At 41.6% G+C, this 13,525-nt stretch overlaps 1 protein-coding gene across 1 annotated transcript; it reads right to left on the bottom strand.

Annotated features, from left to right (window-relative positions):
- Nucleotides 1-816: 816 nt before the first annotated feature.
- On the bottom strand, nt 817-9,290 carry LOC105042947 (uncharacterized). The gene is given in 8 exon segments (XM_010920321.3): nt 817-1,085; nt 1,714-1,923; nt 2,752-2,824; nt 3,058-3,182; nt 3,820-3,891; nt 5,100-5,197; nt 8,895-9,077; nt 9,080-9,290. Coding segments are annotated over 7 exon segments (753 nt in total). The 5' UTR covers nt 9,177-9,290; the 3' UTR covers nt 817-1,085; nt 1,714-1,818.
- Nucleotides 9,291-13,525: the final 4,235 nt, after the last annotated feature.

The raw sequence follows: 13,525 nt of genomic DNA, 5'->3' as shown, positions 1-13,525 counted from the left end.
GATGGTGTGCATGGCCACACGCGGTACACATCACACAATCTACTGTGCGTGCATGCTATGCATTGCATCGGGCAGTGCACAACACAGGATCCGCGCGCAAAGGAAGAATGGTGTGGCATTGTGGATGGCCATACGGAATGGACTGGGGTGGGCGGGGAAGAAAGAGGGGAACTATTTACAGGGCAGCATATTCCATGTGCTTCTCTTCACATACAAAAAAAAAAAAAAAAAGAAGCAGAGAATATCTTTGCTTGATCAGCCTCTTGCCGACCCCATGATCGGATTTGAACTGATGACTCACAGATGAGACATCACATACTCTCTCGCGCTGCGGATTCAAAGTTACAGCTGCACACTCAATTAGGGTTACAGAAACCACTAGAATGTGATAAGACTTTTAGACAGAGTTTGTTAACAATTGTTCATTATTTAGATAAATAACCTTCCTATCCCTTGCTTGCATTGCATATTTTCATTTCTTAGTTGCTCTTTTTTCTAAGTGGGCCAAAACAAACATTCTGGACTTTGACAAGCATGGAAGAACGAAAGGTCAGCTCATTATTCCTACAAGCATCAAAGCTCAAAGTTCCTGGCAGAGTTGCCATACAGACCAACACATCCATGATTAAATTTTTGGAATTACAGTCCATGTCATGTAGTCCATGGACAAAGATCCATAACCTTTTGTAAAAATGTTATGCATGCAGATTTACTTGGAATCTTGAACTAAATTGGTATAAAGTTTCACATGGTACCATCCACAGTTGTTAGTGGCCACATTACCATTAGTAACCAATTGACAAGTGGGACATGCAGTTAAAGTGAAATGGTGCAAGTGCATAGAAAAACCTTCTTGTAAAGCTGGATACCGTTTACAAAGTAAATTACAAATTCTCATAGTACTGCAGAATCAAATAGGAAATTTGAATATATCAATTGACAAAAATGGGAACCAACAGAGGTAGAGAACAGAAAACAATGCTATACCTAAAAGATACTTGTGTATGTTTTCATTGACCTTTGGTTGTATAGTTATAGATGCCTGACCATTCTGCAGTGTCTCCATCCTTATTATTGGCAGAGGTCTGTATGGACAGGAAAAATTATTGAATCAAACAATTTTCTTTGATAGCAGACCATATACATGTTCAAGCACATCAAAATCCCTGATTGTATTATTTCAAATGACATCAGATACTGCAAGCATGTAGTAAGGTTTAAGAATTACATCCATGAACAATCATCAGAATAAGTTTAGATTTACACAATAAAGTAAATAGAGAAAAAAAAATCATTCAAATGTTCATAAAGTTAACTCACTAAATTTTTTTATTAATCCTCAGTGCAAAACCTTTACGGCCATCATGTTTAGATGGAAACCAAAATCTCTGAACTTATAACACCTAAGCTTATGAAACTGATCATCACAAACAGCCAAGTGGACACAGAACATGCGTGACTTTGTTTCTTATAAGGTTATAGATAAATAATAGATTTGCATTAATAATTTTAGTAAATGTTTCTACAAAATCAAAAGAATTTTAATGAAGTTTCTCATCATGAATGTAATATTTAAGTTAACCTTACCTACCATAAGATTAATTTTAGCAATCATATAAGAATTCATTTTATAGCCTAAGTTTTACATAGCACCATTGAAAGAGTAAGTTACATAAAATCACGTGCATGCTGCTAGTGAAGAATTGTTCGTACCAAAACTGATGCAATGATCCATCTCCATTGAGGAAACAAACACTGCTCTGGGATTAATGGGGAAACCATTGACATGAGACTGACTAGTACATAACACCATGATGGTTAAAAACTAAGACCGAGCTGAAGTCCAAGCGCTGCATGGATAAGGAATAGGGTCATTATACTGCTACCGAGGAGGCCATGTACAGTTCTCATTCCTGGATTTTCCTGAATATCAGAGAAAGAATTTAAATCAAAATCCTTTTATTGAGATTAACAATATTTCATTTGTAAAAGTTCATACATGAAGGTATCACCATATGATCCTGAATTACAGAGGGAGTATTTGTGCATGTCCAACAAAGACCAGACCAAACTAGCAAAAAGAGTATATCATTGGTGGCATTGTCTGAAGAATTGACCGCCTAAACTATTAGACATTGTACCATGGAAAATTGTTGATCATACAACATCCAATATGAAATAAGATTCTAAGAACATAAGTGACCAACTGGGGAGGTGATTTAATTGCCTCTCCATTTTAAACAAAAGATATAGCGCGACCAACAGCAAATAATTGAATTGATATATAAGTAATCACACTTCTCATGGACATATCCCTTTCATTGAGAAAGACTAGCGTTTGGGTATTCGATGGACATGAAAAATCCTAGGAAAAAAATTTAAAACATCTAAAGAAGAAAATTAGGAGATGCTCCACCCACATGTGCATTTATTTAACATTATCCTTTCTAGTGGTTTTCTATTTTTGGACCAATCATTTTTCTTTTCTTTTCTTTTGGGCTCCCTTTGTGCAGATGTAGACCATTAAATGTGCAGCTATCCTTCAGAGTCTTCATTATATCTGTATCATGTCTTGAAAAGTGAATATTGCATTCCCAAGGGAGATAAATATCTGATATCTAATTTCTACAAAACTGGAAATCTTGCATATCATAAAGAAAACAGATATTGTTCAAGCTATGGCTTTTTAACTTTAACATCAAAAGTGGAAATAACATATAAACCTTTCCATTTAATTGTCAAAATTTCTACCTCAAACAGGACTGGTAAAATGGATTGAACTGTCAACAGGGAAAGACCAATGAAACCACTGACAGCATGAGGACTGCAAGGGTAAAAATCATTAGATTAGTACACCCAAGATTATGAGTCGAGTAATAGCTCCAGGTTTTAATGGTAATGCACTCAGAATATCAGAGCATAGTGTTCAATACAAGTATTACACCCACCTTCTATAAATCATGAAGGGACAAAGGAAGACTGGAAGTGAATGCATGCTTTTTTCTTGAAGAGATGAGTAACTTAAAATGGTCATATGGATAAAGCATTTCTAGGTACCTCTCAAAAATGGGTTTGTTAGAAGTGAGCAAAGCAGTTATTCCACCAGTGGCACCAAGGGCAAAGAAGAAGAACATGCCACCAAGGAGCTTAGGATGCAGATCTTTGGCCTTGGCCTTCTCGTCCTTCAACAATAAAATTGAGTATGACAAATAACTCTGCATTCTCTTAAGAAAAACTTTAGAAGATGATGTACTGAAATATGAAATTGGCAATGTTGCTCAGAAGAAATCATCATTTTATGTTAGAATTTGTATGTAGCCAGTTGACAATTTATTCTTTCATCATCAGTCTTACATGACAAGATGATCACTCTAAGAATCAATGTGTAGACTGGCACAACCAGCATGACAAGATAGTCCTAATTTTTTGAGTCAATTTCAATCTTGAGATGTTCTAAATCATTCTGTGGTGCATGACCAACAATTTCAGTTTTTTAGCTTATTAAGAAGACCACCTATCGCCTATCTACAGACATCCTGATTTATACGCATTTATTCTATTGCACAAGAAATCATCTTACATGCAATTTTGGCCACAAGTCATGTGATGATTTGGTTAAGAGGAGAATGATAAGAATCTATTGGGGCATGAATGCAATAGAATAAGTGATTATTCTTAAAAGCATTAGGTCATCACAAGTAATTATCCACAGAAGCTAAATTAATAATGCATTTTGTACTACTAGATTTGCTAAAAAAACTGCTGTTTTACAGAAATTTTTATCAACATGATAACCTAATTCATAGATAAATGACTCACTGCATCCTTTGACAATCTTATCCGGAATCCCAGATATGTTCCATAGCCACCCATTGCAAAGAGTACAACAGCCTGGAAAATAACAGGAAAACAAGTTATTGACAAAATTGATCAATCAAAATACACAGATAGTCAACATTCTAGAAATCCCTTCTTTGCAAAGAGGTCCCTCCAAGTTAATATTCATAGAATTTGATACATGTCTACAAATACATAGCAGAATGCAAGATGATTTGAGCATTTTGCTTTATCTTTTGAAATCCTGGATTTTCTATTATCATGAAAGTAATGTAAATTAGGTAAGGATTGGATGTCCATGAAAAATTTATAAGTTAGTCCAAACTTCAAGCAATCATTCATGCAAAATGAAATTGTTGGAATCCTTCTGTTACACTTCAAATGTTCATAATGCAGCATTCATGGATGGTTTACCGGTTATGTTAACTAATACTAGTATTTTCTTTAAAATATTTGTTTTATTTTCTTTTTACAAAAATAAGCAAAAATAACATTTTAGAAACTAATCTTGGCCATGTTTTAATTGTAAATAATGGGCCAATCATTTGTTTAAGCACATCTTAGAAGCATTTGAGAATAAATGATCAAAAGAATTCTCTTGTTAATTCAATCATTCAAAAAGAGTACTTACAAAAACCAAATTTAGCAAACTATTCAATTATAATTTTTCAAGATGGCATTGACCTTATTATATCCTTGGCATATAAATTAACAAAAGATGTATGATACTAAATCGAGAAAAATTTTGAGTCATGGCATAATTTTCATATAACTACAGAATGTTCCAAATTTTGACATTTTCCCTACTTACGGCAGGTCAGAAAGTGCCTAATGAGATACATCAATGATTTATGATGCAAGCCAAGTATAGATTGTCCAAATTCCTAGCCACCTTCATTTGCATTTCTTCTAAAACATGGTGGTGTCCCACCGAACCAAATTATCTTATCATTGTTTATACAACTATTTGAGAAATATTGTGTGGTTGCCACCACTAAGACCCGAACCCTAGATCTCTCCACAGTGGAAAGTAATGCCAACTAGCTGAGCTATGGCTGGTTGGCCACTGGTCATACATCACAAAGATAATTTTTGATATCACTAGAAAGATATTCTAGTAATTGAGGTCGAGAAAACAATTGCTCTGGTTCCATGAGAAGTGCGTAAGAAATAGGAAATTTGTTTAGCTATGGAAATCAAAGAATTTAAGAAAAAAGAATTACTGAAGTGAGAAAAATTGATAATATGCGCGTGGGACTCACCATGTTTCCTGGATGACCCCAGTGCACGAGCCAATCAGGAAGATTCCAAGTCTTTACAAGCTCGACAAAAGGATCAAATATAGATCTCACAATCCCAGCTGTTGTTTACATGATTTCTGTCTGTTCAGTGTGTCAACTAGCAGAAAAAGCTAAATAGAAATGATATGGTTTAAAATTGGAAAATGATGTCAGTTTATCATAAATTGTCATACCTATAACATAATGTAATGTGATACCTACCGTAAAATGTGTTTATGTGTCAATAACAAAATAACCTGTTAAAATGAAAAAAAACCTATATTTTTAGGCCTCAGATTCTGAAACACATTGTGCAGAACAGTCAATATGCCCTGGACATCATACAGATTGTCAAAGGACTGATTTTATCCAAGAATAACTTGCCAGAAGGTATGTCCAATCTTTCAAGAAAATCTTGCCAGAAGGCAGAGAAGTCTGACCCAGTCTGGTTACACATAACTACATGGCATGCATCACAAACATAATGCTGTACGAAATCTCTTCCAAAGCAAATGAACTATTTATTTATAAAAAAATGTTGTTATATAGGAAATTTGAATATTAAGAAACAGAATATGTCAGAGACATCGTGAGCTGTATTTTGGGCACACTGACTTTGCTTGTGTAACTTGTAAGTTCGTGGGACCAAAATCTTGCCCATAATTAAGGCCATGTTTCACATTGTTATAGTTTTTGTGCTTTTGTTTTTTTATACAAATTAGAGAAATACCATGCAGATTGATGTTGAATATAACATTTTCCTGAACTTTTTGAAATCTGCTTTTGTTTTTGCTATTTTTTGAAAGCAATAACCTTTGCCACCAAAAGCTCTAAAAATTTTACAAGCAATTTCGATAAATATTGGCTGTGCATGATACATGGATGGCCTGTGAGTACAGATTGGACCACATTGGTTCAATGCTGAATCTGATCCTGACTCTCGTTGCACACAATAGTGTTGGTTAGGCCTCTTTTTGCATGCATTAAAGCACCAATATATTTATCATATAACTATCTTCCTAAATGAGCTTGGGAGTTTTAAGGCAATAATATATAAATTGATTTAATGAGGACGGACTCCACTCTAATGTAAAAAATCTAAAATGAATCTATAGAAACCTTTCAAGGTGCATCAATTCTTTGCAAACACGAGACTCTGCTAGGCCTCTTGCAGTGCGTCAAATCACCAATATCCTTACCAAATATTTCATTTTCCAAAGTAGCTCATGACATCTAATGGAAACAAAACCTACAGATTGATTTAGTGACGACCAAATCGACTAGATTCATCCTCTATCTTTAAGAATCTTCCGAAAAATAAAATTACTTGAATCTATCCATGTTTCTGCCCATGTGAAGTCTCTGCAAAGCCTATAAATCATGTGCTCTCCTCCCAATTTCAATCAGAACATTAATGCCTCACCCACTTTCGATCCACATGTCACTCCTTCAAAGTTTTTTTTTCATGGCTTATACTATACACTACTGGGATTAAGAGGAAAAAAAAAGCATAAATCATACCCAAGCTCTTGTTATGATGATCTTTTCTTCATCTATTCAAATACAAAAAAAAAAGGAATCATTCCCAAGAATGACAGCTTGGAAGATATCAGATGGAAGAAGCAACACCAAGAAACAATCAAAGAAAAATTTGCATCCTTTATCACTGTTGAAATAATAAAAGGTACAAAGATTCCAAAGGGTAAGGATATGTATTGCTAACTAATTGTCTTCATACTCAAGTGCTTTGCTTATCACACTGAGGAAGGAGGAGAAACCAACTTCAAATGCCAAACTATTGTAATCCTATATCCATATTAGACTATAATATGCAATACAAATTCATAAGCCAACTTGATTTGCTTCACTATTTTCTGACTTTTTTTCTGTATTTTATCTGAATTGAAATTTGTAAGTCAAAACTGATTGCATGTGTTTTGATTTAGCACTCTGGTTAATGGTCAATAGTAGGAGTTATAGTTTCTGTTTTAATCAGTCAAAGAAAAAAGCAAACTGTAGCTGTTGCAAGGTTAAGTATGCTGGCCTTTTATGCAGGCAAAACTTGGGTTGCTTTACTATTGGAGTTTGTGTTTCTTCTGGAGAAACACATTTACATGATGGACTAGAAATGCCTGGAGGCAAGTAATTGATCCAAAACTTTATCTCCAAGGGCATAAAGTTGCTTGGTACAACAATCTTTGTCTTGATTCAGTCAAAGCCATTCACTTCAGTAATAATGATGACTTGGATAAGAAATTTGCCCAAGCAAAACTCACAAGCTTGCAAGGGTTGCACTTCATATGACCTTTGCTGAAGTTGTTGCTGATAAAATCATGTAAAGGAAGGGAAATCAAATATGCAGAGATTTGCAAGACTATGAAAGATGCAATATGAATAGCTTTCTGCCAAGCTACAATCAAAGAAGATACATTTAATAGCAGCTCAATGAGCTTAATGGGATGATGCTAAAAGAAGTAAAAGAAGCACAAATGATGATTCAGTGAATTGCTCGGCACACTAATACATGTTTATTTGCCAATGCCCTTTTTAAATTGTGAGTTAGACATCACTACTCAAAGCCACATCATGAAGGGTCTTCTTCACATATATCACAGCCTCCAGTTGGCTACTAGTTTTTGTTATTAGTCGACTTTTACATCTTCAAATGAGGGCAATCGAAGTTTGGCTGATGCAACAGGTATTTATAACAATTTATGCTGTCTTTTCTACCTCTTTTTTGCCTTTTTTTTGGGTCCTTTTTTGGGATGGAATTATACCCTTATTGATCACATGCACATCATGCAGCTTCCATTACTCCTTAGTTATTTTCACGCATGCTGATCAACAAGAAGTTTGGATTCAACCAATGATTCATTGTAGTTTGAGTCATCAAATATTTGACCTCTACTTTTTTAGTGTGAACTGGAGAGGCCTGGTTCACCATCACCAGCTGTCCATGTATTGCAGAACGATTGGTGATTGAGGTACCATAAAATATATGCTACTTGATCATCAATTATTTACAATACATGGAGGGCCGATGATGTTGAATTGGATCTCTACAATTCAACCATAAATTAGAGAGGATCATGACTCATTCAATACAATGTTTCTTTTGGAAAGTGCAAAGGCGGTCTTATGGTATTCTACATGACTCTTCCAAGATTCCACCTGAGAGATTCTAATATGCGATGCTAATATATATCTGATCTGATTCAAGAAACATAGTCCTCACTACAGATGTACATCAATTTGCCTATAAAATGAAATGAGATGTTATTTATCTTTTTCTTTGATGATAATGAGATGTTATTTTATCAAAATGTCGACTTCCACATTTGGGCCATTGTTGATTTTGTGTTTAATTTGTCTACAAATTAGTGAAATAGAACATGGAGATTGATGCTCAAGATAGCATTTGCCAAAACCTCTGCAGTTCCCTGCTTTCATTCTACTCTTTCTGAAAGCAGTAATTATTTGCTACCACAGGCTCTAAAGATGTTCAGACAATTTAAAAAAGCAAAAGACTTTCATCATACACTACTCAGTCTACTTCATTTTTCTTCTTGCGTTTTCGATAACAAAAACAGAAAATAGAAGCAATACCAACCAGACCCCAAGTTCCCAGGTCCAGGTCCAAATGAACCCAAGCTTCTCTAAAATAGATACGCTTCAAAAAAAAAACACAAGCATGCTGAACCAGATCTTGCATCCAAGCGCTCAATCAAATTGAAATTAACTGCACTTATTTCATCATTTAACCTCTAATCCACCCACCTCCGGGTAGCAAGGCAGCCAGCAGGAGAGGATAAGGCGCCACAGAGTACAGGAGCGTCTCCCCACGCTCCTCCTTCTCCTCCTCTTCCTCCACTGCTCCTAAGTTCCTCCACTTCTCTTTCCTAGTAGCAGAGGAGGCAGCAACAATGAGAGGAAGAGGCCTTGTACTTCTTCCGAGCAAAGAGGAGTTGTGATGAGTGTTCCTGAGGGATGGGGAGGAGTTGGTCTCTTGAATTTGGTGGGAAGTGGGCGGAGAGTGGCAATGGCTGTCAGCGTTTCCATCTCTTGGTGGGCTCTTGTTCTGATGGAGCTGGATCTTGGGAGTGTTAACAGATATAAAGGGAAGGGAAAAGAGTGGAAGAGGCGAAAAGCGTCTACTCGGAGTGCGTGGAAGAAGAGAAGCCAAGTGCATAAAGGCTGATGGCAGGATGGTGAACTCAACTGGATTGGAGGTCACGTAGGCACGCTGGTGTCGGCGGGCTTCCACGCTCCCACCCTATCGTGAGGAAGCTCGGATGGTGGTCTCGTTGGGTCCACGTTACTGTTTAGATTTCGATCCGGAAGGAGTCCAAATCCTTCTTAACCTTCAATTTTGGCTTCCAATGAAGTTAGTGAGTCTCATATTACAAGCGATTTGTTGGGATATACCGATCGATCTCTTTCACACTGACTCATCCTCGGATCTGTCTGACCGACGTCCGACTCTACCAACCGCACCAAACCACGACTGTCGATACTGTCCGACCGAAGATGTGTCGGTCGGGCGGACCCATTCTGTTCCCAACTAACCGAACAACGGAGCCTGACTCTACCGACTCACTGTCAGACGGAGATGATGGCCGATGTCCAATTCCCGCAATGCGCCAGACCAGCCGACGGTGTCCCTGGGTCTTCACCCGATGTCCCGCAACCAAATGCCGATGTATGGTCGGTCGGCTCCCCCAAATGCCGTACGACTGCTGTGGACCGCCGTCCTGACAAGGGCATGCGGCATAGCCGCCCTGGGACATTGTCCTGCCAAGGACATAGATTAATCCTAGTGATTTGATAGCCCACGGTGACTTGACAGTCTGCGATGATTCTGACAGTCTCCGACGATTTGACAACTCCCTCAGTTGTCTGCGCCATTAATGGCGGCACCACGCCGCGCTCTACTATAAAACGACGAAGGCAACAGTGCTGCGAAGAGGTCTTTCGAAGCCCCTGGACTCACTCTCTCTCTAACCCTCCCTCTCTCTCGCTCTTGCTGAGTCCCCTGATTCTTTTCTACTGTTGCCTACTCTCCTCGCTGACTTGACCGTCGGAGGGTCTCCGCCGGAGGTATCTCCGGTTAGTGTGGACTTCTCTTGCAGGTGCTCGTTCCCGGCGACCAAGCGACGAGGGGATTGGCCGCAATAGGTTTGGCGCGCCAGGTAGGGGGGCCGACCTCCACAGAGCTTGAAAAAATCCTTTCGAAATGACAAGAACCAGGGCTCAGCGATCGAGGGCCACCGGATCGGCGAGATACTCTTCCCGTCGGGAAGAGGCCTCTCCTCCACCCTCCATGGCGGAGCCCAGCTCTCCGCATCCTGTGGTGACCACGGAGGCGCAAATCGCAGTGATTGTGCGGCAGATGACTGTGCTGACGGATGCAGTCAAGAGCCTTCAACAACAACCAACCTGATTACTGCACTCGCTGGCGGGGCAACCGATGGCACACCCGATGCCCTCCAGGAGCAGCCGCCGACGCTCGCGTCGGTCTCCGTCTCCTCCTCAGGAGCATCTGTCACAGCACTCCCACCGAGAGGAGGAGAGGCGGCCACGGCATGATACCCATCGGTCCTGACGACCCTCTCATTCCCAGCTAGAACGAGCGAGGAAGGAGAAGCGGCGCGAACACCGTTCGCCTCCTCCTCAGATTCGTCGGGAGACTCGACCCCCGGGTCTCTCAGTACCGACGGACCGACGACTATGAATGCAGGTTCGAAGAAATCGACCATCGGCTTGCCCAACTTCAGGTGGACGGACAGAAGTCCTCGAACGACGTCAACTTTCAGACTGTCCAACCTCTCTCCCGACTCATCCTCGACGAGCCGATTCCTAGTCGGTTCAAGATGCCTCATGTAGAGCCCTATGACGGCTCCACTGACCCGGTTGACCATCTAGAGAGCTACAAGGCTCTCATGACGATCCAAGGGGCAACCGATGCCCTTCTCTGCATCGGCTTCCCCACCACACTTCGCAAGGCTGCCAGGGCCTGGTACTCAACCTCCACTCAGGAAGCATCCACTCCTTCGGACAGCTCGAACATATTTTCGTGGCCCATTTCAGCACCAGCCAGAAGCCCCCACGAACCTCGGACAGCCTTTTTCCCTCAAGCAGGGAGAAAACAAGATGCTCCGACACTTCATGACGTGATTCAATGCGGCCATGCTTGAGGTTCGGGACCTCAATGAAGACATGGCTATCTCGGCCATGAAGAGGAGGCTAAGGGGTCCCGATTTACATACTCCTTGGACAAGACCCTCCCCCGGACATACGCCGAACTGCTGGAGCGCGCGTACAAATACATGCGCGCAGACGAAGGAGCTTTTGACCGATGCCTGACTAAGGCAAAGGGTCCGAAGGAGAAGCGAAGGAAAGGTAGGGCCCCTTCCGAGCCTAGCAGGCCCCCGACCGACAAACAGGTCTCACCCCAGCGACGGAGCCTGAGATCACCTCGACGGCGGAGTCCGAGGCCGATACGTCGTAGGTATGACTCCTATACCCCTCTTTCTGCTCCTCGTGCACAGATTTTGATGGAGATCGAAGGGGAAGAATATCTGCGGCGGCCTCCGCCTTTGAAGGCAAAGGGCCTCGACCAGCGAAAGTACTGTTGATTTCATCGAGGCCACGGCCACAACATCGAACAGTGCATCCAACTCAAGGATGAAATCGAGGCCCTCATACGCCGAGGGTATCTCGAAAAATTTTGAAGGAACCCGCCGACTCGACCCATCCTCGACCGACGACCCCAACCGACTGAGGAGGCAGCGAACAATCAGCCCACGACCGGAGTCATCAACATGATCTCCAAACGACTGAACCGCGGGACGACTGCTGGAGGGGAGTCAACGAAGAAGCTGTGCCAAGATGATGTAATCACTTTTACAGATGAAGATGCTCGGAGAATCCAAACTCCCTATGACGACGCTGTTGTTGTCTCGGCAACAATAGCAAATTATGATGTAAGAAGGATCTTTGTTGATAATGGAAGTTCGACTAATGTTTTGTTTTACTCGACCTTCTCCCGAATGCAACTGTCGGCTGATCGGCTTGAGAGAGTCTCCACATCCCTGTGGGGTTTCGTCGGGGAAGCTGTCACGGTGGAAGGAGAAGTTACTCTTCTCGTGACAGCTGGAACCAAATCACGACAAAGCATCGTCCACCTAATCTTTGCAGTCGTCCAAGTACCTTCGGCCTACAACGCCATACTTGGAAGACCCGGACTAAATACCCTCAGAGCTATAGTTCGACCTACCACCTGCTGGTTCGGTTTCCAACCAAAAATGGAGTCGGGGAGATGTGCGGGGATCAACAGCTCACCCGACGATGCTGCCAAATCTCTGCTCGAAGTAACGAAGCGAAGGACTCCCTGACGGCCGACAAGTTGGACCAGTGGGGAGAGGAAGAACGGGGCGAACCGACCCGAACAGCTGGTTTCCATCCTGATAGCGGAGAATCCTGAACGAGTGGTCTGGGTCGGATCCCAATTATCCGACCCTGAGCAACGGTAGCTAGTAGAGCTGCTGAAGGCCAATACCGATGTATTCGCCTGGTCGGCAGCGGATATGTTCGGTATCCCCCTGGAGATGATGACTCACCGACTCAACATCGACCCTGGAATGAGGCCGGTGAGGCAGAAGAAGCAGTCTTTTGCTCCTGAAAGACAGAAGGCCATCGACGAGGAGGTGGACAAGCTACTCGAGACGGGCTTCATCAGGAAAACCACGTACCCCGATTGGCTCGCCAATGTTGTCATGGTGAAAAAAGCCAACGGGAGGTGGAGGATCTGCATCGACTATACCGACCTAAATCGTGCCTGCCCGAAGGACAGCTTTTCACTTCAAAAAATCGACCAGCTGGTAGCCGCTACGTCCAGCCATCGATTGCTCAGCTTCATGGATGCCTTCGCTGAATATAATCAGATCCGAATGGCACCTGAAGATGAGGAGCACACAGCCTTCGTGACCACCAAGGGCCTTTACTGCTATAGAGTAATACCCTTCGGACTGAAAAATACCGGAGCCACCTACCAACGACTCGTCAATAAGGTCTTCAAAGACCAAATCAAGCGCAACATGGAGGTGTACGTGGACGACATGCTGGTGAAGAGCGCGTAGGCTTCAGATCATGTCCAAGACCTCGAAGAAACTTTCGCACCCTTCGTCAATATCGGATGAGGTTGAATCCGATTAAGTGCGCTTTCGGGGTGACTTCGAGAAAGTTTCTTGGATTCCTCGTTTCTCAACAAGGAATTGAGGCTAACTCTGAGAAGATAAAGGCGATCATCGATATGCGGCATCCGGACACCAAAAAGGAGGTACAGTAGCTTAACAGAAGGATCATCACGCTCAGCCGATTCATCTCTCGGTCGGCTGAGAGATGCCTCC

Source organism: Elaeis guineensis, chromosome 4 (genome assembly GCF_000442705.2).
Source record: "Elaeis guineensis isolate ETL-2024a chromosome 4, EG11, whole genome shotgun sequence".
In the NCBI taxonomy this organism is placed as follows: domain Eukaryota; kingdom Viridiplantae; phylum Streptophyta; class Magnoliopsida; order Arecales; family Arecaceae; genus Elaeis; species Elaeis guineensis.
This window is presented reverse-complemented; position numbering and strand designations above follow the sequence as displayed.